Source organism: Pituophis catenifer, unplaced genomic scaffold (assembly GCF_029215685.1).
Source record: "Pituophis catenifer annectens isolate HBS135680 unplaced genomic scaffold, rPitCat1.0.hap2 SCAF_1, whole genome shotgun sequence".
Taxonomy (NCBI): Eukaryota; Metazoa; Chordata; class Lepidosauria; order Squamata; family Colubridae; genus Pituophis; species Pituophis catenifer.
In genome coordinates, this window is record NW_027256881.1 from 159,307,366 (window position 1) to 159,330,937 (window position 23,572).

The following is a 23,572-nucleotide window of genomic DNA, read 5'->3' on the forward strand; positions in this document are numbered from 1 at the left end:
AAGTTGTGGCTTCCTAGACTGTACTGGTGGAGAGGAAAGCAGGACTTTAACCAGGAGGAACATCTGAAGGAAAAACCGGAGGTTTCTGTGAAATCCACGGGGTCCCCAAGGCAAGATGGTGGAGTGACCATCGGCTTTTGGAAAGGACTGGATGGGGCCAAGGTTCAACGGCTGGAGGGCACCCACTGTTTGCTGGGATACCTCAATATGTGGCTCCTCTCAAGCCATTGGTGGAGTCTCCAGAGCATTTTTAGATCTGATTTAACTCACCTGATATCTTTTTGCTCAATACATTAATTTTATCTTGGGGAGGGTGTGCATGTGTGTATGTGTGAGGGTGTTGGGATGGATTGGATGGAAGGAATGGAGTGGAGTGGCTGAATTTGGGGAGAATGAGGGAGCCGGGGGCAAGGTATGGAGCCCCCTCTGCTGAGTGTGCAAACAGAAGCAGATGGGGGCTCAGATATGACTCCCGGCTCGGTATGAGTGGGGTGCCTTGCCTGCCGGGGAAGAAGAGGGCCATTGAGGTGGGGGAGAGGATCTCTGGGGTGTTGGAGAGCCGGAGTATTGCAGTTATGACCGGGAGAGGTAGATATGGCAAGAGCCGAGGGGTAGGCCGCTCTCAGGGAACTAGGACTTGCTGTCTCAAAGTGATTACTTGTTCTGGTCCCTCTGGTTCTGGTTCACCGGGCTTGCCTCATATACCTGGTGACTTGGGATGTCAGGACCCTGGCCTCAGGCTGCTGCTGTTTAATGCCAGGTCTGTTGTTAATAAGGCCCCCCTCATTCAGGACTTAATCCTGGAGGAGGGGGCTGACCTGGCATGCATAACTGAGACCTGGCTAGGCCAGGAGGCGGGTGTGCCCCTCCTAGAGATGTGCCCAGACGGGTTCCAGATATTGCATCAGCCGCGACTTCAGGGAAGGGGTGGAGGAGTGGCAGCTATTGTCCGGAAGAGTCTTTGCCCTTGCAGGATCCCTGCCCCTGAGATTGTTGGTTGTGAGTCTCTCCTCTTGAGAGACTCCTCTCTCCTCCTCTCTTCTTAGAGTCAGGGGCTCAGTTGGGCTTGTTGTTGACGTACCTGCCTCCCAGCTGCGTTACGACAGCCCTGCCTGTGCTGCTCGAGGCAGTAGCCGGGCTGGTGGTGGAGTTCCCCAGGCTTATGGTACTGGAGGACTTCAACTTGCCATCACTTGGTGAATCCTCAGATGTGGCTCAGGAGTTCATGGCTTCCATGACAACCATGGACCTGACCCAAGTAGTTCAGGGTCCGACTCATGGGGGGGACATACACTTGACCTGGTGTTTTTCTCGGGGCAGTGGAGATATGATCTGGAATTAAGGAGTATAGATGCTTCTCCCTTGTCATGGTCAGTTCATTTCCTGCTGAGGTTAGACTTCAGGGCGCTACTCCTCCATCACAGGGAGGCAGAGCTGATAAAGTGGTTCTGCCCCAGGTGCCTAATGGACCCTGAAGGGTTCCAGAAGGAGCTTGGGAAGATACCTGACTCCCTTGTCCACAGTCCAGCTGAGTCCCTGGTAGCTGCCTGGAATAGAGCGGCATCTGGGGCACTGGACCGGATTGCGCCTTTGCGACCTCTCCATGGCGGTGGATCCAGGAAAACTCCCTGGTTTACCGAGGAGTTCCGGGAGATGAAGCGCCAGAAGAGACGTCTAGAGTGACGCTGGAGGACCAGTAACTCCGAATCTGACTGAACACTCTTAAGAACCTTTATTAGGACTTATTTAGTGGCGATACGGGTGGCAAAATGTTCGCATTTTTCTGCACTTATTGCATCCACTTATTTGTGCCCAGCTGCCCTATTTAGGGTGACTTGCTTCCTCCTTAATATAGAGGGAGTGGAGGAGCCCTTGCAGGGTAGAGCTGAGGAGTTTGTGCAGTTTCTGTCAGATAAAGTCGCTCAGATTCAGATGGGCCTGGACTCTGATTGGGCAATTCCAACCGAGATGACGGGGCAGGTCTTAGTCCTATTGTGTGGGATGAATTTGAGCCTGTGACTTCTGAGGAAGTGGACAAGGCTGTAGGAGCAATGAGTTCCTCCACTTGTTTGTTGGACCCGTGCCCCTTCTGGCTGGTTTTGGCCAGAGAGTTGACACGAGGGTGGCTCCAGGCTTTAGTTAACATGTCCTTGAGGGAAGGTGCCTTCCCGCAACCATTAAAGGAAGCAGTTATAAGGCCCCTCTTCAAGAGGCCTTCCCTGGATCCAGCAGAATGAAAGAACTTTTGTCCAGTCTCCAACCTACCCTTGGTGGGAAAGGTTGTAGAGAAAGTGGTGGCACTTCAGCTTCTGCGGTCATTGGATGAAACAGATTATCTAGACCTTTTCAGTCTGGCTTCAGGCCTGGCTACAGCACAGAAACTGCTTTGGTCATGCTGATGGATGATCTCTGGTGAGCCCGAGATGGGGGTCATTCCTCTATCTTGGTGCTACTTGACCTCTCAGCAGCTTTCGATACCATTGACCATGGTAACCTTTTAGGACGACTAAGGGAGTTGGGAGTGGGAGGCACCATGTTACAGTGGTTCTCCTCCTATCTCTCTGGTCGGTCACAGTCGGTGTTGGCAGGAGGACAGAGGTTGACCCCTAGGCCCCTCATTTGCGGGGTGCCTCAGGGCTCGGTCCTCTCTCCCCTCCTATTTAACATCTACATGAAACCGCTGGGTGAGATCATCCGATGATACGGGGTGGGGTATCAGCAATATGCTGATGATACCCAGCTGTATATCTCCACCCCGCGTCAGTTCAGTGAAGCAGTGGATGTGATGTGCCAGTGCTTGGAGGCTGTGAAGGTCTGGATGGAAGTCAACAGGCTCAAACTTAACCCAGACAAGATGAGTGGCTGTGGGTATTGCCTCCTAAAGACTATGTTGATTGTTCATCCCTGGTTCTGGAGGGGGGGAGAAATTGTCCCCCTCAGAATGGGTTCACAATTTGGGTGTCCTCCTAGATTCACAGCTAAGATTAGAGCAACATCTAGCAGCTGTGGCTAGGGGGACCTTTGCACAGGTTCGCCTGGTGCACCAATTGCGACCCTACTTGGATCAAGAGGCTCTCCTCACAGTCACTCATGCCCTTGTCACCTCACGGTTAGATTATTGCAACACGCTGTACATGGGGCTACCCTTGAAGAGTGTTCGGAGACTACAGTTAGTCCAGAATGCAGCTGCGCGAGCTGTTGTGGGTGCACCTAGATACACCCACATTACACCAATTCTCCGCGAGCTGCACTGGCTCCCTATTGGTCTCCGTGCACAATTCAAGGTGTTGGTTATTACCTTTAAAGTCCTACATGGCTCAGGGTCAGGCTATCTTTGAGACCACCTTCTACTGCATAGCTCCCAGCGACCAGTAAGATCCCACAGAGTTGGTCTCCTCCGGGGCCCATCAGCTAAACAATGCCGGCTGGCGGGCCCACGGGGGAGGGCCTTCTCTGTGGCTGCCCCAGCTCTCTGTAACCAATTACCTCCTAAGGTCTGGACTACCCACACCCTATTGGCCTTCCGGAAAGCGGTGAAGACCTGGCTTTTCCGGCAAGCCTGGGGCCGTTGATCTAGCTTTTCAATCTTCCGAGATCCAGCCATGGATGGTGTGCATGTGTTTTTAATGTTTTTAAAATGCTTTTATAATGTTGTTTTTTTAAAAAAATTATGTTCACTGTTTGTATTATTTCTGTTGTAAGCCGCCCAGAGTCTCTTGGGAGTTGGGCGGCATAGAAATATGATTAATTAAATTAAATTAAATTACTTGAATGACGTGAAAAAGATGAACCAAGAATACTCGCTAGAACAAGGATGTCAAACTGGTGGCCCGTGGGCTGGATGGATCACATGCAGGCAATGACCACCCCAGCTCTGTGTAGGGGAAACATTGTGAAACATCACATGACAGCAACCTGACACGGCAAGTTTGACACCCATGCTCTAGAGTGTCAATTTTTTTTTTTATTGTAGTGACCAAAACTGGATGTAGTATTTCAAGTATGGTTTTACCAGCATTATAAAATGATACTAATACTTCAGGTGACCTTGATATTGTCCCAAAAGCATTGGCTTTTTTGGCAGCTGCAGCACACAGCTGGCTCATACTTAAGTGGTGGTCCAATAGGAGACCTAGCTCTCTTTCACAGTCACTGCTTTTCTTTTTACCCATTCAAATATTTTATTAGTTTATCAAAATGGTAAAATACAGAAGTACAAAGAAAAATGAAAAGAAGGGGAAAATAAGGGTGGAAAAGGAATAGAAAAGAAATGTAGGGTAAAGGGGAAAAGAAAAAGAAAAGCATTGACTTCTGACTCCTTTTGGTGCAGTAGAATAAATTAGTGACATAAAACCTCAACTTTTTTACTTTTATATAATAATATACACTAGCCATTTACTGTATATAACAACAAACCTATCTAATCAGCAAAACCCTAAATCAAAGTTTCATTTTTTCTACCTCAAGCACGAAGTCCAAAAGCAGTTTCCAAGTAGAAACAAAATTAATTATGTTCTTTAATCAAAGCAGTCAATTCAGCCATATCTGTCAACTCCATAATTTTTGCAGCCATTCATCCATTATAAAAATCAAAGCGTCCTTTCATTTTTGTGTATAAACTATTCTTGCTGCCATCAACTTATATAACATCAAACTTCCATTCCCCACCCCAGTTCTTTATCCATTAAGCCTAAGAGAAAAGTTTCTGGTGGAAAAGTCCACCAATCTGCCCTTGGTACCTTTCTTTTCTGAAAAAAGCTTCCTGGGGCAACACCCAAAGGGACATCTTCTCAGAGAACCTATTTCAAACTCTTAGGCTGGCACATCTAAAAAAGTAATTATTGAAATCAACATTTACTTTAACCTAATCATACTATAAATAGTTATGCCATAACTATAATTAGTAATCCATGACCCTCCAGCTCCAGTGACCTCTTATTTTGAGAGTCACCCACTCTCATCAATGTACAATTTCAAATCTGGTAAACCCAAACTTTCTCTTTCTTAGCATCTTAGAGTAATTTATATCTAATTCTTGTTTCCCCCCTCCCTTGCTATATAAATTTAGTGATGTCCCTCTGCCATTGTTTAAATGGAGTCTCAGTTATAAATATTTGTAAAGTCTGAAACAGAAAAAGCATCTTTAGTAAAACATTCATCTTAATTACAGAGATTCTACTGTACCAATAATGATAGTTGCAATTTATACCATTTTAATAATTCTTTTCTAATATCATTCCAAAGAGACATAAAGTTATTTTGAAACAGTTTAGCATTTGTATTTGTTAATATAACCCCTGGGTATTTCACTTTTTTCTCCACCTTAAAACCCAACTTTTTAGTCAATATTTCATAATCCTGAGAGGTCATATTCTTAACAAACATTATTGTTTTCTGTTTATTTATTTTAAAGTCTGCTAAGGCTCAAAAAACATTTAGTTTTTTCATCAAATATTCTACATTGGTTTAGGGCTGTGATGGTGAATCTATGGCATGTGTGCCACAAGTGGCACATGGAGTCATTTCTGCGGGCATGCAAGCTGTCACCCTAGATCAGCTCTACCGCGCATGCACACACGCCTCTTGCCGGCCAGGTGATTTTTGGGTCTCTGCCACACATGTGGGAGACGCACGCACATGCTCATGCCGCCCCTCCCCTCCCAATCCCATTTTGGATGCCAGGTAAGTACAGGGCTCTCATGGAGGCTCTGGGAGGGCGAAAAATGAGCCATCCAGAAATGGGCTGTTTCCAGCCTCTGGAGGCCTCCGGAGGGCTGGGGGAGACTGTTTTCACCCTCCTGGAGGGTGTGGAGGGTGAAAAACGGGCCTACCAGAAATCTGGAAATGGGTCATTTCCGGTCTCCAGAGGCTTCAGGGAGGCCTGCTAGGCCCAAAATGGGACAGGGGGAGGTCGCATGCTCATGCATGGGGTGGAGTGGGGGAGCATGTGGGGTCAAATGTGCCTGTGCAGGGGGGCGGGGCAGCTCAGGGGGATTGCACACACATGCTCAGGGTGGCGGGGTGTGCGTGGGAGGCATTGCATTATGGGTGTGGGCACGCACATGCACTTTTGGCACCCAAGATAAAAAAGGTTAGCCATCACTGGTTTAGAGTCTTGCATTGATTTAGGGTCTTGCAACAACATAACTAAATTGTCAACAAATGCTCTCAATTTATAAACTTTCTTTTTGATATTTATACCTGTTATTTTCTCATCTTGCCTAATTCAAAACTTCTAGCACCAATATAAACAATAGGGGAGATGAGGGTCATCCTTGTTTCATGCTCACTGCTTTTCTTGCCTAAGTGTAAAACCTTACTTTTCTCACCACTGAATTGCATTCTGTTAGATAGGGCCCAGCATTCAAGTCTGTCACTTGATGCACAGTTTATTTCCCAATTGATGTCTGGGTAGTTAAATTCTCCCATTATTATTGTAGTGTGTTTCTTTAAATAACTGATTAGCAAGAAGTTCATCTATTTCCTTTGCTTGCAGTATACACCTATAGCAATGTCATTGCTTTTTCCTTTTATATTAACCCAAATGCATTTAAGAATATTTTCATCCTTGGGTTATTGTTTTTTTATTTATTTCTATAGAACTGTGGCTATTTCTTACATATAATGCAACACCACCTGCTCTTTTGTTAGGTCTGATTCTTCTGAATAATTAAAGTCCTTCTAGCAGTATGCTCCAGTTATGGGTTTCATCCCACCAAGTTTCAGTAATGACAACAATGTTGTATCTGCCCTCATCTACTTGAATATAAAGGTTATCTTGTTTGTTCCTCATACTTTGAACATTAATGTATAGGCATGTGAGTCCTTTTTCACTGTTCCTGCATTTGCTTCCTACATCTCTTGTTTTGTATCTGAGTTCCTCTTCTTTTTTGCCACTTGGTTGATTGTTTTAAGCTTTATGCATGGAACTAGATTCTAAAAATTATTTTCCTTCTCCTTCTAGCTTTAGTTTAAAGCTCTTCAGATAATCCAAGCCAGCTGTTTTCCAAGAAACCTTCTTCCCAGTTTCTGTGAATTGTAGTCTATTCTCAGTCATTACTCCTTCAGATAGGTATTGTTGACCATGATCTAGGAATTTAAAGTTCTCTTGACAGCAACATCCTTTAAAGCAATGGTTTACTTCAAAAATTCTCCATTCCCTCATTGGATGTTTATCCTTTATTTGGTGTGCAGATGAAAACATCACCTGTGTACCCATCTCTTTTGCTTTCATGCCTAGCTGCTCATAGTCTCTTGATGTTGTTTTCAGGCTCTTTATTATATTCATCCTGATATGAAAGAGTAGAAGGTAATAATAATTTGTGGGCTTAATTATTTTAGTAAGCCTCTCAGTGACATCTTTGATCTTTGCTCCTGGGAGACCGCAAACCTCCCTAGATAGATTGTCTGGTTTACAAGTTGCTGATTCAGTTCCTTTGAGTAGTGAGTCTCCTATCACCAACACATACCATCGTTACCCATCACATGCCATCATTACTTCATCTCTTCTTTAAATGTAAATATTCTTAAAAGAAGGAGAAATAAGAGGAATAAGTGTTAAAACAGGAGATCACAGATTACTATCATGAGATATGTAGCACAAGCATACTTGGCTTCATGACTTTATCTTCTAATAGTGCAGATGAAATATTTCTGATGTACCTAAGCCAATTATGAACTCCACAAACATTATCACTTTTAAAATTATGACTAATGGTATTTTCTGTATCTTTGTAATATTTCCCTCATATATGGATTTGTTCTCCAAATATTTATTTTTAATTTAACTTTTATTCACCAATTTGGAGACCACTTAATTTCTGGTGATTCTGCACTGCTTACAGTTACATAGATTTATAAATGGCTTTAAGATCTACAAAAAACACAAAAGCTATCTAACCAGGGCTCCAACCTCAACTTATCACAGGGGTGTCAAACTTGTGGCCCACGGGCCAGATGCATCACATGCTGGCAATGCCCACTCCCAGTTTAGCGAAGGCAAAAAAGTTGTGATACATCATATGATGATGATGTGATGATGCAAGTTTGACACCCCTGACCTATCACAAAATTTAGGTAAATAGCCAGGCCTTCAATAGTTTTCTGAATGTCTGAATGAATTGTTGGTGGGTGCCTTGGAGGTGGACAAGCAGGAAATGCTTGCTGGAATGGACAAAATATCTGGAGTATATACAAGATATGTCAAGAAATAAAGTTCCTAGAGATGTACATGTGAGATTTACTAAGAAGGCAGTAAGAACAGAGATACTTCAAAGAGCAAGAGATGACCAAGTGAAAAAGAAAGGAAGAAAAATAATAGTTTGGAAACAGATCCCTAGAAGAGTAAGAGACATGAGAAAACAATACCAATTTCTGACAAGACAATTAATTAAGTATGAAGTAAATTTCAGATGGCTGATGTCTGAGGGAATACTGGTGACCTGGATGAAACAAAGACATAGATTGGATACTATAAAGAAAGCAGAGCAATTTTATGACGAGTAATGTGGATCATATGAGGAAAACAGAAAAAGAGAGGAAATAGATAACAAAAAACAAGAAGAAGCATCAGGAAGAGGAAATGCACAACAAAAAGAAGATGAAACAGAATTAAAGGAAAGAGCAGAATGAGAAGGTGCAAAGATAAAAGAACTGAGAGAAATAAGAGTGACTAGAACAAGACCTATCTACAAGTAAAACTATGGAAGAGGAAATAAAACTGCTGTTGATCAATATAAATGGACTGAATTCTCCTATAAAAAGGAACAGGACTTTTAAAGAATTAGAAAAGCTAAAATTAGATTTAATTTGTCTCCAAGAGGTCCACATCAAGAAACAACATAACAAACTATTGGAATATCCTAAAATTAGGAAATTATACTCCTCATTAGAACAGCAAAAGAAAAGAGGTGTGGCCTTATATATTAAAGAAACAATAAAAGCAAGACAAATTTTTGCAGATGAAGAGGGGAGAATTTTGATGGTGGAGGTAACAATGAACTATAAGCAAATACTTTTGGTAGCAATATATGCACCAAATAATAAACATGAACACTTTTATGAAAAATTACACAAGAAAATTACAGAATTGGAATATGAAAATATTTGTGTGGTAGGAGATTTTAACGCAATTGTAGACACAGAATTTGATTATAAAAGCAAAAAAAGTAAAAAACACTTCCAAAAACTTTCTTTAAAATGTCAGAAAAAATAGGTATTCAAGATGTATGGAGAGGATAAATCATAAAAGAAATCAATACTCATTTTATTCAAATATATATACTGTACATCTTGGTCAAGAAGAGATATGATATGGCTATCACCAGAGTTAAAGTCAAATGTGCAAGAAATAGGAATAAAGCAAACACTTGGGCAGATCATAACCCAGTGAGAGTTAAGCGGAAAGGACAAAAGACAAAATGGAGATGGACATTGAATCAATCAATATTAAAAGATAAGGAATTTATACAAAATATGGAAAGAGAAATCAACTTTTTTTTTCAAAGAGAATAGGAAAGAAGAAACTTCATTACAAAATGTATGGGACACTGCTAAGGTGTGTATTCGGAGATTAGCTATAACATATACAGGGGGAAAAACAAGAAAAAGAAACAAAATCAAAAGATGTTAGTAGAAGAATAAGAGACTGGAATTAAAATTACAGAAAGAATCAAACAAAAAGACTTTAAAAAATCAAATGGAACTAATAAAATATAAAATGAATCTACTAGATAAAGAAGAACTGGCACAAAAAAATCAAAAATGCTAAACAGAATTAATGTTAACTTGCAAAGCATCCCTGGCCTGCTCTCGAGTTGACATAGGCAAGGGGAATGGAAAAACGATCATTGCAGCTGCAGCAAGGGAGCACTTCAGTCAAAACAAAAGCACATTCCAGCCATCTCTCTGTCAAGGCCATCTCTGCAGTTACTCACAATGGCCAGAGGGGATCTCTACAACCCGTGAAATTGCTTCATTGGAGAATGTGACTGATGACACACCTTGCGGGGAAGGGATAAACAGGATCAGAGTCAGGACGTAAATTAAGTGATGTCAGAGTTGGCTTCACTTGGAACGTGCCGAAATGAAGCTCCTAATAATAACTGGATTTCTTTTGAAGCTTGGCTCGAGGTTCATGATTTAATTAGGGCATCGGTTGGAACCCTGACAATTTCTTTGAAAATGCGAATAAACCAGGAAGATGATTGGCATATGAATTGAAAACAAAGAAAGAGAAGAAATTGATACATATATTGGTAGATGAGAAAGGAACTATACATTACCAAAACGAGGACAAAAAAGTAATAATTTAAGATTATTATGAAAAGCTGTATGAGCAGGAGAAAGTTTCAGAAGAGAAAATTAAACAATATTTGAAAAAAGTGGAATTACCTAAAGTACCAGAAACAGTGAAAACTATGTTAAATGAACAAATATCAATGATGGAATTGTCAGCTACTAAAATCTATGGACTTTGATGAGAGATTTATTAACATGATAAAAGCAATAGACCACAAACAAAGGCAAACGTAATGGTAAATGGAGATATAACAGAGAATTATAATATTAAAAAAGGCACAAGACAAGGATGTCCACTATTTCCTTTACTATTTATATTGACATTGGAAGTGTTAAATAGAAATATTAGACAAGATATAGAAATTAAAGGTACGGAATTAAAAAGGAACAATACAAGTTACAGGCATTCGCAGATGATTTGGTTTTTATTCTGGAAGACCAACAAGAAACTAGACTTAAATTAATTAGAAAAATAAAAGAATATGGTGAAGTTGCAGGATTTAAAATAAATAAAGAAAAAACCAAAATAATAGTTAAAAATGTTACAGACATACAGAAAAAGAACTAACAAGGAAAATAGGTATACAGTTAGTTAAGAAAGTTAAATATTTAGGAATCCAACTAACGACAAGGTGTGTAACGATTAAAGAAGATAATTATTATGAATTGGCGCAACAAATTAAAACAGATTTGGAGAAGTGGGGAAATCTACAATTGTCACTGATGAGAAGAATAGCCACTATAAAAATGAATAATTTCCCAAGAGTACTATATTTAATTCAAACAATACCAATAAAACTGGAAAAAAATACTTTGAAGAATTAAATAAAACAATATTAAAATATATTTGGCAAGAGATAAAAGCAAGGATAAGTTTGAAAATGTTGCAAGATTCTAAAAATAGGGGTGGTTTTGGGCTAAAAGATTGGGAATTGTACTACCAGGCTTTGATACTTACTTGGGTGAAATAATGGATTGGTTTGAGGAACAAAAGACTATTGACCTTGGAGGGACATGATCTCCAACTAGGTTGACATGCTTTTTTATGGTATGGAAAAAACAGAATACATAGCTACTTCCAAAGACATATTAGAAATGCGCTAAGTATGGGAGAAAATTAAAGAACAATAGTATGGGAGAAAATTAAAGAACAACACTATTTGAAAATACTGGTCTGGCTCTTCACAATGGAGGCACTGACTTATCCAAATGTTATTGATATGGAGAATGTTACCAGATATAAAGATATTTTAAATGAAAAGGGGGAACTTAAAACTAAGCAGGAACTGAGTGATCAAGGGATCGAGATAACATGGTGGTCATATGTGCAGATACAATCTAGATATGAGAAGGATGTTCAAATGTATGGTTTCTATAAAGAATCAACAGAATTAAACCAGATATTAACAGGGACAGATTATTATTATAATAATAATAATTATAATTTATTTTGTATACCGCCCTTCTCCCGAAGGACTCGGAGCGGTGAACAGCCAGCAGATAAAATACAGAAAATACAAAAATTAAAACGATATTAAAAACCAATTAAATTAATTTGGCCCACAGTTAAAACACCCCCATATTAAAAAAATCCATAATTTAGCAATTTAAAATTAAAACAACTTAAAAATTATGGTCAGGTCAGCCCAACTTGATGAAACAAAAACGTCTTTAAGGCACGGCACAAAGTGCACAGATCCGGGATCCGCTGTATCTCCAGGGGCAACTCGTTCCAGAGGGTCGGTGCCCCCACAGAGAAGGCACTCCCCCTGGGGGCTGCTGGCCAACATTGTTTGGCCAACGGAACCCTGAGGAGCCCCTCTCTGTGGGAGCATACTGGTCGGTGGGAGGCTACTGACGGCAGAAGGCGGTCTCGTAAATACCAGGGCCCTAAGACATGGAGCGCTCTAAAGGTGGTAACTAATACCTTGAAGCGCACCCAGAAGACCACTGGGAGCCAGTGCAGCTCGCGCAGGGGAGGTGTTACATGGGAGCGTCGAGTTGCCCCCATCACCACCCGCACAGCCGCATTCTGGACCAGTTGGAGCCTCCAGGTGTTCCTCAAGGGGAGCCCCATGTAGAGAGCATTACAGTAGTCCAAGTGGGATGTGATGAGGGCATGAGTGACCATATGTAAGGCATCCCGATCCAGAAAGGCACGCAACTGGTGGATCAGGCGAACCTGATAAAAAGCCCCCCTGGCCACAGCTGTCATATGCTCTTCCAAAGACAGCCATGTATCTAGGAGGACACCCAAGTTGCGAGCCCTCTCTGTGGGGGCCAACGACTCGCCCCCAAAAGTCAGCGATGGTACCAACTGACTATATCGGGATGCCGGAAGCCACAGCCACTCGGTCTTGGACGGGTTGAGCCTGAGCCTGTTTCTGCCCATAGAGATCCGCACGACCTCAGGCACTGGGACATCACATCAAGGGCATCATTGGGGTGGTCTGGAGTGGAGATGTACAGCTGAGTATCATCAGCGTACAGATGACACTTCACCCTGAAACCACGGATGATCTCACCCAGCGGCTTCACATAAATGTTGAACAGAAGGGGCGAGAGAACCGAACCTTGCGGCACGCCACACACAAGGCACCTCGAGGTCAATCTCTGCCCCCCTGTCAACATGAACTGCGACTGGTCAGAGAGGAAGGAGGAGAACCACTGCAACACGGTGCCCCCTATCCCCAACCCCTCCAGTCGGCACAGCATGATACCATGGTCAATGGTATCAAAAGCCATCGAGAGATCTAATAGGACCAGGACAGAGGAACAACCCCTGTCCCGAGCTCTCCAGAGATCATCCACCAATGTGACCAATGCCGTTTCCGTGCTGTGCCCAGGCCTGAAACCCAACTGAAACGGATCTAGATAAACCGTTTCCTTCAGGAACCGGGGAAACTGTCGTGCCACCACGCTCTCAACAACCTTTGCCAAAAAGCGAAGATTGGAGACAGGACGATAATTTGCTAATACAGCCGGGTCCAGGGAAGGCTTCTTGAGGAGGGGCCTCACCACCGCCTCCTTCAAGGTGGTGGGGAAGGTACCCTCACTCAGAGAAGCATTGATAATCCCCTGGAGCCAGCCTCATGTAACCTCCTGGGAGGCCAGTACCAACCAGGAGGGACACGGGTCCAGTAAACATGTGGCCGCACTAAGCCTGCCCAGAATCCTGTCCATGTCCTCGGGAGCCAAAGAGTCAAACTCCTCCTAAATGACATTCTGAAGGCCCGCCTCCGTCACCCCGCCTGAAACTACCCAGTCAGAGTCCAATCCTTCCTGAATCTGAGCGATTTTGTCATACAGATATTGCACAAAGTCCTCAGCTCTTCCGTGTAAGGGATCGTCCCTCACTCCCTGATGGAGTAGGGAGCGGGTCACCCTAAACAGGGTGGCTGGGTGATTATCTGATTATAAGAGTGGAGAAATACTCAGATTTCACCACTTTTATCAGCACTAGGTAGGTCTTAATATGAGACCTCACCAGTGTCCAGTCGGATTCGGATCGGCTGGCCCTCCAACTGCTCTCTAGGAATCTTTTCCGGCGTTTCATTTCCCTGAGCTCCTCAGAGAACCAGGGAGCCACACGAGATCAGCGCCGGGTCAGAGGCCGCAAAGGCACAATGCAATCCAAGGCTCCGGCAGCCGCCCTATCCCAGGCGGCTACCAGGTCCTCGGTCGAATTGTGAGCCAGAACCTCAGGAAATGGCCCAAGCTCCTCTGGAATCCATCCAGATCCATCCCTCTGGAATCCATCCGGATCCAAAGATGAAAATCTAATAAAGAAAACATATAGCTATTTGTTAAATATTAAGATGGAAGATGAACAAGTAAAAGAGACAATGATAGTATGGGCTAAAAACTTTGGCTATCTGATTGAGTTAGATAAATGGCAGAAACTATGGGATAGAAACTATAAATTAATAATGTCTACTGCATACAAAGGAAATCTTTATAAAATGTTTTATAGATGGCATTTTCAGCCCTCAAGGCTAGTAAAGATGTTTAAGGATAAGTCTGCAAAATGTTGGAAATGCCATCAGACTCCTTGTTCGTACTATCATATGTTATGTTAATGTTATGTTAAATTTATTTAGATACCGCCCTTCTCCCGAAGGACTCGAGGCGGTGTACAGCCAATTTAAAAACATAAATATACAGACATCATCATTAAAATTAATTAAAATCAATTAAACCATTTCGGCCAAAATTTAAAACCCCAAGTTAAAACTCCAATTTAAAAACCACTTAAATAGACAGCCCCGCCTTTTGGAACAGTAGGGTCTTGAGGGCACAGCGAAAAACCCAGAGGTCAGAGATTGTACGTATTTCCAGGGGCAGTTCATTCCAAAGGGCATATGTGGTGGACATACCCAAAAGCAAAAAAATATTGGACAAAAATACATACATGGCTGGAAAAAATGATAAAACAGCATTTTGATTTGAAACCAGAGACATTTTTGTCAGGCATTTTACCGGACAAGTACAATAAAGGGAATGCATATTTGATTTTACATGTACTGACTGCAGCTAGAATTATATTTGCACAACAATGGAAAAGTGAAGAGATCCCAATGGATTAAAATGTGATTAAAAAATACTAGAATGTGCAGAAATGGATAGGCTAACACTTTTAATTAAGGAAAAGCAAGAAACTGAATACTTTTTTTACTTGTGACTTAATTTATCAATGATTAGCTGAGAAAAACAGGAGCTAGAAACAGGGAAATAAGGAAGGTATGCTAAATTGGTTAAACAAATATTATTGTTATTATTTGATACTAATGTAATGAATACTGTTGTAAACACTTTTAACTATTGACTTGTACCCAGAGAACAAATTGTTCAATTGAAATTGGAATTTTTATATGTTATAAAATAAAATAAAAACTTATTTTTTTAAAAAATAGTTTTCTGAATGTCAGAGTGCCAGCGTCTGGATTTCTGAGTGGGTATCGTTCCAGAGAGCAGGCATGGTTTCTGAGAAGGCACGTGAGAGCAATATGAATTATTCCTTAAAAAGCATAACCTGAGTAAAGCCATTTTAAACACCATGTTTTACCTGATATACCCTGATTATATAAGGTGCTAGTGAGGACATGAGAAAGGAAACTGTGTTATTCCTGTGATGCTTATTTTGTACGATATGTGCTGCATATTTTTGAGGAAATGGATGTTCTGGTAAAATTCCAAAATGGGTCTGTCTGGGGCCTAGCCATTCCAGAAGGGGAAGTCCACAAATGACGATACTATTTAGCATGGAAACATCTGTGTAAACATCTGTGTAGGATATTTTCGAAGGGTATTGTTGAATGGGAATTTCCAGGGCGGAACATGTGCCAAATATGTTATATAAGATCTGAAACCAATTCCCTGGTGGACCATTTGTATCCGTTTGTATCGGGCTTCTTCTTCTTATTATTATTATTATTAATTTTATTTCTATACCGCCCTTCTCCCGAAGGACTCAGGGCAGTGTACAGCCTGATTAAAAGCACAAGACAGACAGAATTTAAAATAAATTAAAATTATTAAATGATAGGCTCAATTTAAAACCCCAAATTTAAAATCCCATTTTTAAAACCCAATTAAAATCTTTACCTTGATAGCCCAGCCTGGCGGAACAACAAGGTTTTGAGGGCACAGCGAAATACATGGAGATCAGAGATTTTACGAATTTCTGGGGGCAGCTCGTTCCAAAGGGCAGGGGCTCCCACAGAGAAGGCCCTCCCCTTGGGTGTCGCCAGCCGACATAATTTGGCCGATGGCACCCTGAGGAGACCCTCTCTGTGGGAGCGGACTGGCCGGTGGGAGGCTACTGGTGGCAGAAGATGGTCTCGAAGGTATCCAGGTCCAGTGCCATGAAGCACTTTAAAGGTGGTGACCAACACCTTGAATCGCACCCGGAAGGCCACTGGGAGCCAGTGCAGCTTGCTCAGGAGAGGTGTCACGTGGGCACAATGAGTTGCGCCCATAACCACCCGCGCGGCCTCATTCTGGACCAGTTGGAGCCTCTGGGTGCTTTTCAAGGGGAGCCCCATGTAGAAAGCATTGCAGTAGTCCAGTCGGGAGGTGACAAGGGCATGAGTAACTGTGCGCAAGGCATCACGATCCAGAAAGGGCTGCAACTGGCGGATCAGGTGAACCTGATAAAAAGCCCCCCTGGCCACGGCCGTCATATGTTCTTCTAAAGACAGCCATGCATCCAGGAGGACCCCCAGATTGTGAGCCCTCTCTGTGGGGGGTAAAGACTCACCCCCAATAGTCAGCGATGGTGCTAGCTGACTATATTGCGACGCCGGGAACCACAGCCACTCAGTCTTGGAGGGGTTGAGTCTGAGCCTATTTCTCCCCATCCAGACCCGCACGGCCTCCAGGCAGTGGGACATCACATCAAGGGCATCGTTGGGGTGGTCCGGGGTGGAGATGTACAGCTGAGTATCATCAGCGTACAGATGGACTCTCACCCCAAAACCACGGATGATCTCACCCAGCGGCTTCACATAAATGTTGAACAGAAGGGGCGAGAGGACTGACCCCTGCGGCACTCCCCATGCAAGGCGCCTCGAAGTCGACCTCTGCCCCCCTGTCAACACGAACTGCGAGCAGTCGGAGAGGAAGGAGGAGAACCACTGCAAAATGGTGCCCCCTATTCCTAACCCCCTCAACCGCTGCAGCATGATACCATGGTCGATGGTATCAAAAGCCGCTGAGAGATCTTACAGGACCAGGACAGAGGAGCAACCCCTGTCCCGAGCCCTCCAGAGATCATCCACCAACGTGACCAATGCCATTTCAGTGCTGTACCCCTGCCTGAAGCCCGACTGGTACGGGTCCAGATAGATAGCTTCATCCAGGTGCCTGGGCAGTTGTCGTGCCACCACACTCTCAACAACCTTCGCCACAAAACGAAGGTTGGAGACCGGACGGTAGTTGGCTAATTCAGCCGGGTCCAGGGAAGGCTTCTTGAGGAGGGGCCTCACCACCGCCTCTTTCAAGGCAGCGGGAAAGGCACCCTCACTCAGAGAAGCATTTATAATCCCCTGGAGCCAGCCTTGTGTAACCTCCCGGGAGGCCACTACCAACCAGGAGGGACACAGGTCCAATAAACATGTGGTGGCACTAATCCTACCCAGAACCCTGTCCACATCCTCGGGAGCCACAGGATCAAACTCCTCCCAGATAGTGTTCTCAAGACCTACTCTCGTCCAAGCCTTCCCGAATCCGAGCAACTTTATTGTGCAGGAATTGCACAAAATCCTCAGCTCGACCCTGCAAGGGATCTTCCCACACTCCCCCCCGAAGAAGGGAGTGGGTCACCCTAAACCGAGCGGCTGGGCGGTTCTCTGCAGATGTGATAAGAGCGGAAAAATAGTTAGATTTTGCCGCTTTTATCGCCACTAGGTAGGTCTTGATATAAGACCTCACCAGTGTCCAGTCGGAATCGGATCGACTAGTCCTCCAAATGCTCTCTAGGCATCTTTTCCAATGCTTCATCTCTCTCAGCTCCTCGGAGAACCAAGGAGCCAATTGAGGTCGGCATCGGGTCAGAGGCTGCAAAGGCACAACCCGGTCTAAAGCCCCAGCAGCCACACTCTCCCAGGCGGCCACCAGGTCTTCAGTCGAGTCGTGTGCCAGAGTCTCAGGAAATGGCCCAAGCTCCGTCAGGAACCTTTCGGGGTCCATCAGGCGCCTGGGACGGAACCATCTGATCAGTTCCATCTCCCTGCGGCGGGGGGAAGTGGCAGGAAAGTCCAAGCGAAGAAGAGAATGATCTGTCCATGACAAGGGTTTGATGTCTAGGTCCCCTCTACCAAGATCATTCAACCACTGACCAGAGACGAAAATCAAGTCCAGAGTGTGTCCCCCTTTGTGAGTGGGGCCCTGAACTAATTGGGTCAGGTCCATGGCCGCCATGGAAGTCATGAACTCCTGAGCCACCTCAGACGCCTCACCTGCAGATAGCAGGTTGAAATCCCCCATGACAATAAGTCTGGGGATATTGACCGCCACCCTGGCGATAACGTCGAGCAGCTCAGGCAGGGTCACCACCACGTGGCAGGGAGCCAGGTACGTAGTCAGCAAACCCATCTGCCTCCCACTGTCCCACTTCACGAGGAGGGACTCACAGCCGGCTATCTGAGGAACAGTGGTCTCCCTCGGACTAAGACTTTCCCTAACAATCGCCGCCACTCCCCCACCCCTCCCCTGAGCCCTTGGCTGGTGAAATGTGCAGAAACCTGGTGGGCACATTTCGACGAGGGGAACCCCCCCTCGTGGCCCAACCAGGTCTCCGTAATACCTGCCAGGTCTGCACTCCCCTCCAAAATAAGATCACAAATGAGGGGGGCTTTGTTAACAACTGACCTGGCATTACATAACATCAGCTGCGGGCCCAGGGCCTGAGGCTCTGTGCAACCCAGGACCCGAGTCGCGCATTGGGGGCCGGTGTGTGCAGTCGCTCGTAGACAGTGTATGCGCACCCCCAGAACATGATGTGGTCCCCTGCGCCCGTCATATCTGCCCCTCCCACTCACTGTTTCAATTGCACTGCCCTTCCCGACACTCCACTGTTTCCCAGACAAATTTCCTTCCGTGCTCCCTCTGCTGCGCCCAAGCGACCCATCATCCTGCCAGGTGGATATATGAACCCCCCCAGGTCCATCTCTACAACCCCCTCTCCTCCTCCTGGGTCCCCTTAAAATTTTCCTTAAAAGTCCCGATAAAAAAACCCTCAACCCCCTCTTCGCTGCATGCCATCTCTCGGGGTCCCAAAGCCCGTCATCAAGATAGGCCCTCGATAATGTGGAGGGCCAGGCCTGCGAGAGGGGGGAGACTCGCAGTGCAAAAAGGTTGGCTTTTTGGAGCATCAACCGGATCAAGGACAGGAAAGGGAGGCCAGTCCGGGAGTCTATCATAGTCCAAAGGGATAACTGAGCATAAGAGATCATACAATATCCATTTATAGGGCTGGACTCCACTGTCCTCTCACAACAGGTAGAAGGTCCAATGTTCTTTTTTCCCCAACGGAGGCTAATAACCAACCATCCTCTCATGACGGCTGGTCCCGTTACAGGTGGTTATCGGAAATGATGTTACGTCTTCTCTGTTGGGATATAGAAAGTCCCTCAGCTCCTTCATAATGGTGCTCAGTCTCTCCTACCGGCGAGGGTGTGAGTGGAACATGGTAAGGGGTCCAAGGTATAGCGGTTCGTAAACCGCTATACCTTCTGTATCCTGAAAACTGTATTTAAACTGTGTAATCAAAGTGGTCTGGGTTCTCTCCTATGGGAGGGAATCCTTTTGCAAAAGATTGAAATATATATAGCTTTATATATATATTTTAATAAATCTGCTGTTTTTTCTTGTTCATGCTCTCTGTGTCACTTATTATATGGTAATGCTGATTTCTGCATTTAACAGCACGTCCCACCATTAATTGATGGACCCAAACTGTGTCTATTTGCCCAATTTTATTAGTAGTTTAATTGCACTCTGAAGTCTACTACAGCTAGTCCAATAGGCTCATATGGATATAATGAGGCACAAAAATGTTATCTTTGCTGTCACATACTGGCCTTGGTATAACCTCTGAGAGATCTTCAAGAAAGCCACATATATAACAGATTACAACGGTCCATTCATGAAATGACTAATGCATGAGTGACTGTCTGAAGGGCCATGATCCAAGTATCACAGTCAATAACTACTATATCATTCAGAATTTAGAATGTAAAAACTCCCATTTAAAACAAAAATCAAACAAGGAGTCATATTTGTCATTTTGTTCTCCCAGGTAAAGTCCAAGAAGAAATTGCAAAAGAGATTGGGGTTCGTCAGCCAAGGACAGAAGACCGAACCAAATTGCCTTATACCGATGCAGTAATTCATGAAGTTCAAAGGTTTGCTGACATTGTTCCCACCAATTTGCCCCATGCAACCACCATGGATGTAACTTTCAAAGGTTTCTTCATTCCCAAGGTGATTAGTCTGAAATCACTGCATTAGACAAGGCCTAACCTTTTTTTAAACATACAAGATTTTTTATTACTTATTTTTATTTTCTTTAAAATAGTAACAGTAACAGAAAAAGAAAAATAACAAAACAGAGACATACATTATAAAAATACACAAGAGGTTAAAAAAGTAACTGGAAAAAATACAACAGAAAAAATAATTGCAAAAGATAGGAGTTTCTCAGTTGCAGACAGACCACCAAGCAAAATGCCTTACATTGATGAAGTTCAAAGGTTTGCTGACATTGCTCCATCCAATTTGCCACATGCAACAATCATGGACATAAAATTCAAAGGCTTTCTCATCCCCAAGGCGATCAGTCTAAAATCACTGCATTGCATAACATCTAATTTATCATGTACAGTGTGGTAGAAGAACCAGTCCTTAAATGAATGGAATGGGCTAAATCAAGTTGATCTATAGAGCTATAAGGCCACACAGCCTTTTATCCCCCTTTTTTTTTAATTTGATTTATATGCCGCCCTTCTCTGGAGACTCAGGGCGGCTTACAATGCGTTAAGCAATAGCCTTCATTCTTTTGTATATTTTATACAAAGTCAGCTTATTGCCCCCACAAACTGGGTCCTCATTTCACCTACCTTAGAAAGGATGGAAGGCTGAGTCAACCTTGAGCCTTGGAGAGATTCGAACCAGCAGAAATTGCAGGCAGCTGTGTTAATGACAGGGTGCACTAAACCACTGTACTATCAAGGCCTTTTTAAAAAACACTCATAAATGCATCTCTCTAAGTGCCAAAGGCAGATGTTTTTCTTTGATATCTGACATTCCCAAACTGCCCCCACCTCTTGATTTATGAGAAATGCTTTTCTCTCTTGATTTATTTTATTATTTATTTTATTTTGCTCTTCCCTTGTTGCTTTATATCCACTGCTTCCCTTCAGCAAGCCTTTATTATTTGTTTTGGATCCTCCATTCCGAGTCTACAAGTTTAAGGTATAATGTAAAATACAGCTTAAGGCCTATTTAGAATTGGTACAACTGATAATCTATTAAACTGCCTGATGTTTTAATTTTTTGAACTTGTCCATTTCTCCATGCACAATAATTAAATCAGTATATATATTTTCAATACAATTTTTACAATATAGTTTTAATATTTTAACATTGAATGTTGCTCCAGACCCAATAATATTTTTAAAATCACTGTAATCTATCTATATATATATACAGTATATAAAAGCGAAAACCACTCACGCCGTGACCACAAAATCTCCAGAACCATAAAGCCTGCAAACTTGAAATTTGGCACGTTTGTTCCTCTTGGCTTCTACATGCTTGCTAAGAAAGGATTTTTCAAAATGACCATCAGATCATTAGTACTTCTTATATTATTATTAGCACACTGTGATGCTAATTAGTTAGACATTCTACTCCCCCTCCAACCTGAAAATAACTCTGGAGAGAAGGGGATAGGATAGGAGAGGCTTCTGTGGGGTAGTAAAATTTGTTACTACCAGTTCTGTGGGCATGGCTTGGTGGTGCTGGGGTAATGTGACTTGGTGGGCATGGCCACCTTTTTTTTTTACTTTTAAAAGCATTTTTTTCTAACCTTAAGAGGTTGCAGAAAAAAATGCTTTTAAAAGCCTCTGACGAACCCAGGTGAGCCGTGCGATCATCAGAGGTTTTTTTTTTTTACTTTTAAAAGCATTTTTTCGGCCGAAGCTGTTGTAGAAAAAATGCTTTTAAAAGTAAAAAGAAAGCCTCTGATGAGCGCGTGGCTCAGCTGGGCATGGGGTGGGGCAGGGATTTTTGCTACCGATCCTCCGAACCACCCACCGCTATCACTACCGGATCAGTCGATCCAGTCCAAACTGGGAGCATTTCACCCCTGGATAGGATGGGGAGGCTTTTGTGGGGCAAGCCTGAGGGAGAGAAGGGGATAGGATAGGAGATGAGTCTGATCATTAATTTTCAAGCTATTTTCAAGCTAATTTTCAAGTTGATTTATCAAGCCTGATCACATAGTTTCATAGGGGAGCATGGTTATTCAGCCAGTAATATATAATATAATATAGCCATTTACTAAGAATACATACTCCTTTTCATATATTGCTTTTATCCTTTCAATTTTTAGGGAATGTACATACTTCCATTGCTGACTTCTGTTCTCCATGATGAATCTCAGTGGGAGAAACCTCATGAATTTTACCCTGAACATTTTCTTGACTCTGAAGGAAAATTTGTGAAGAGGGATGCATTCATGCCATTTTCTGCAGGTAAGATTCTCTGATGTCATAGATTATGTTCTATAAAAAGGCAATCCTTAACACCTTGTTTGAAAAGAAAACAATTGATAAAAGCTGGATCTCATAGACCTTATTTTGACAAAGTTTAGGCCTCATGGACAACATGTGTGGCTAGGCTCATTGAGAGACTACTATGTTGAGGAGAAGGCCTGGCTGGCATCAGGTGATATGGTGTGGATTCTGGGTGTCCAGGAGAACACCGATATCCTAGCCGATTTTGGGGATCCCCAGGGATCATAGCTGTCTTGTGGAGACAGCAAAGAAAGAAGACACTGGCTGGCATGGATAGGGAATGAGCAAGTTCCCTGAAGTGCTGGCATTAGTCTTCGACCTGTCGGCGAAGGAAGGCAGCCATTAAGGAACTGTCACAAGCCAGAATGGCCACGATCTGAAAGAGGAAATGCAATAAATGGTAATTGAATGGAATATTGTCACCGGGTGAGTAATGGGCCAATTCACAAATAAAAGGAAAAAAATCTTTGACAGTTTGAAGAGATTGTAGCGGAGATTGGCGGCTAATTAGCACAGAGACTAAAGTGGAGAGAAAAAAAAAATAAACCCAGAACTTTAAAAATTAAACCTAAAGCCTGGAAAAAATCTTCCATTTTGAATTAAAACTGGATTTGGGAGGGGGGGGAATAAGACAAGGTAAAGAAGATAGAAATAAAAACAGCAGAAGAATTTAATTTAAAGAGTGAATGCTTTTGAGTATTGCAAGATGGCTATTTTGTTATGGAAATTGTGAATCGGAGGAACAGCTGCTAGAGGGGGAACTTAAGCGAAGAGAGAGAGAAAAGGAACTGTAAAATCAAACCTAAAGCCCTAAAAGGAATCTACTACCTGGATTTATAATTGGATTTGAAAAAATAAGAATAAGACAAAGAAAAAGGAGACAGAAAAACTTTGTCTTAAACAATAAAGGATTTAATTTGGAAAAGAGAAAATAAGCATTCCTGTAGATTATAAATTGGATATTTTTTTGCTAG

The 23,572-nt window shown here is 43.1% G+C and overlaps 1 protein-coding gene across 1 annotated transcript in view; it reads left to right on the forward strand.

The window, feature by feature from the left end:
* The window catches only part of LOC139309037 (cytochrome P450 2K6-like), a 54,673-nt gene that overhangs the window by 27,365 nt on the left and 3,736 nt on the right, over positions 1 to 23,572 (forward strand). Inside the window, exons 7-8 of the mRNA XM_070933101.1 lie at positions 20,099 to 20,283; positions 22,415 to 22,556. Coding sequence (XP_070789202.1) covers positions 20,099 to 20,283; positions 22,415 to 22,556 — 327 coding nt within the window. The remainder of the gene's footprint in view (positions 1 to 20,098; positions 20,284 to 22,414; positions 22,557 to 23,572) is intronic.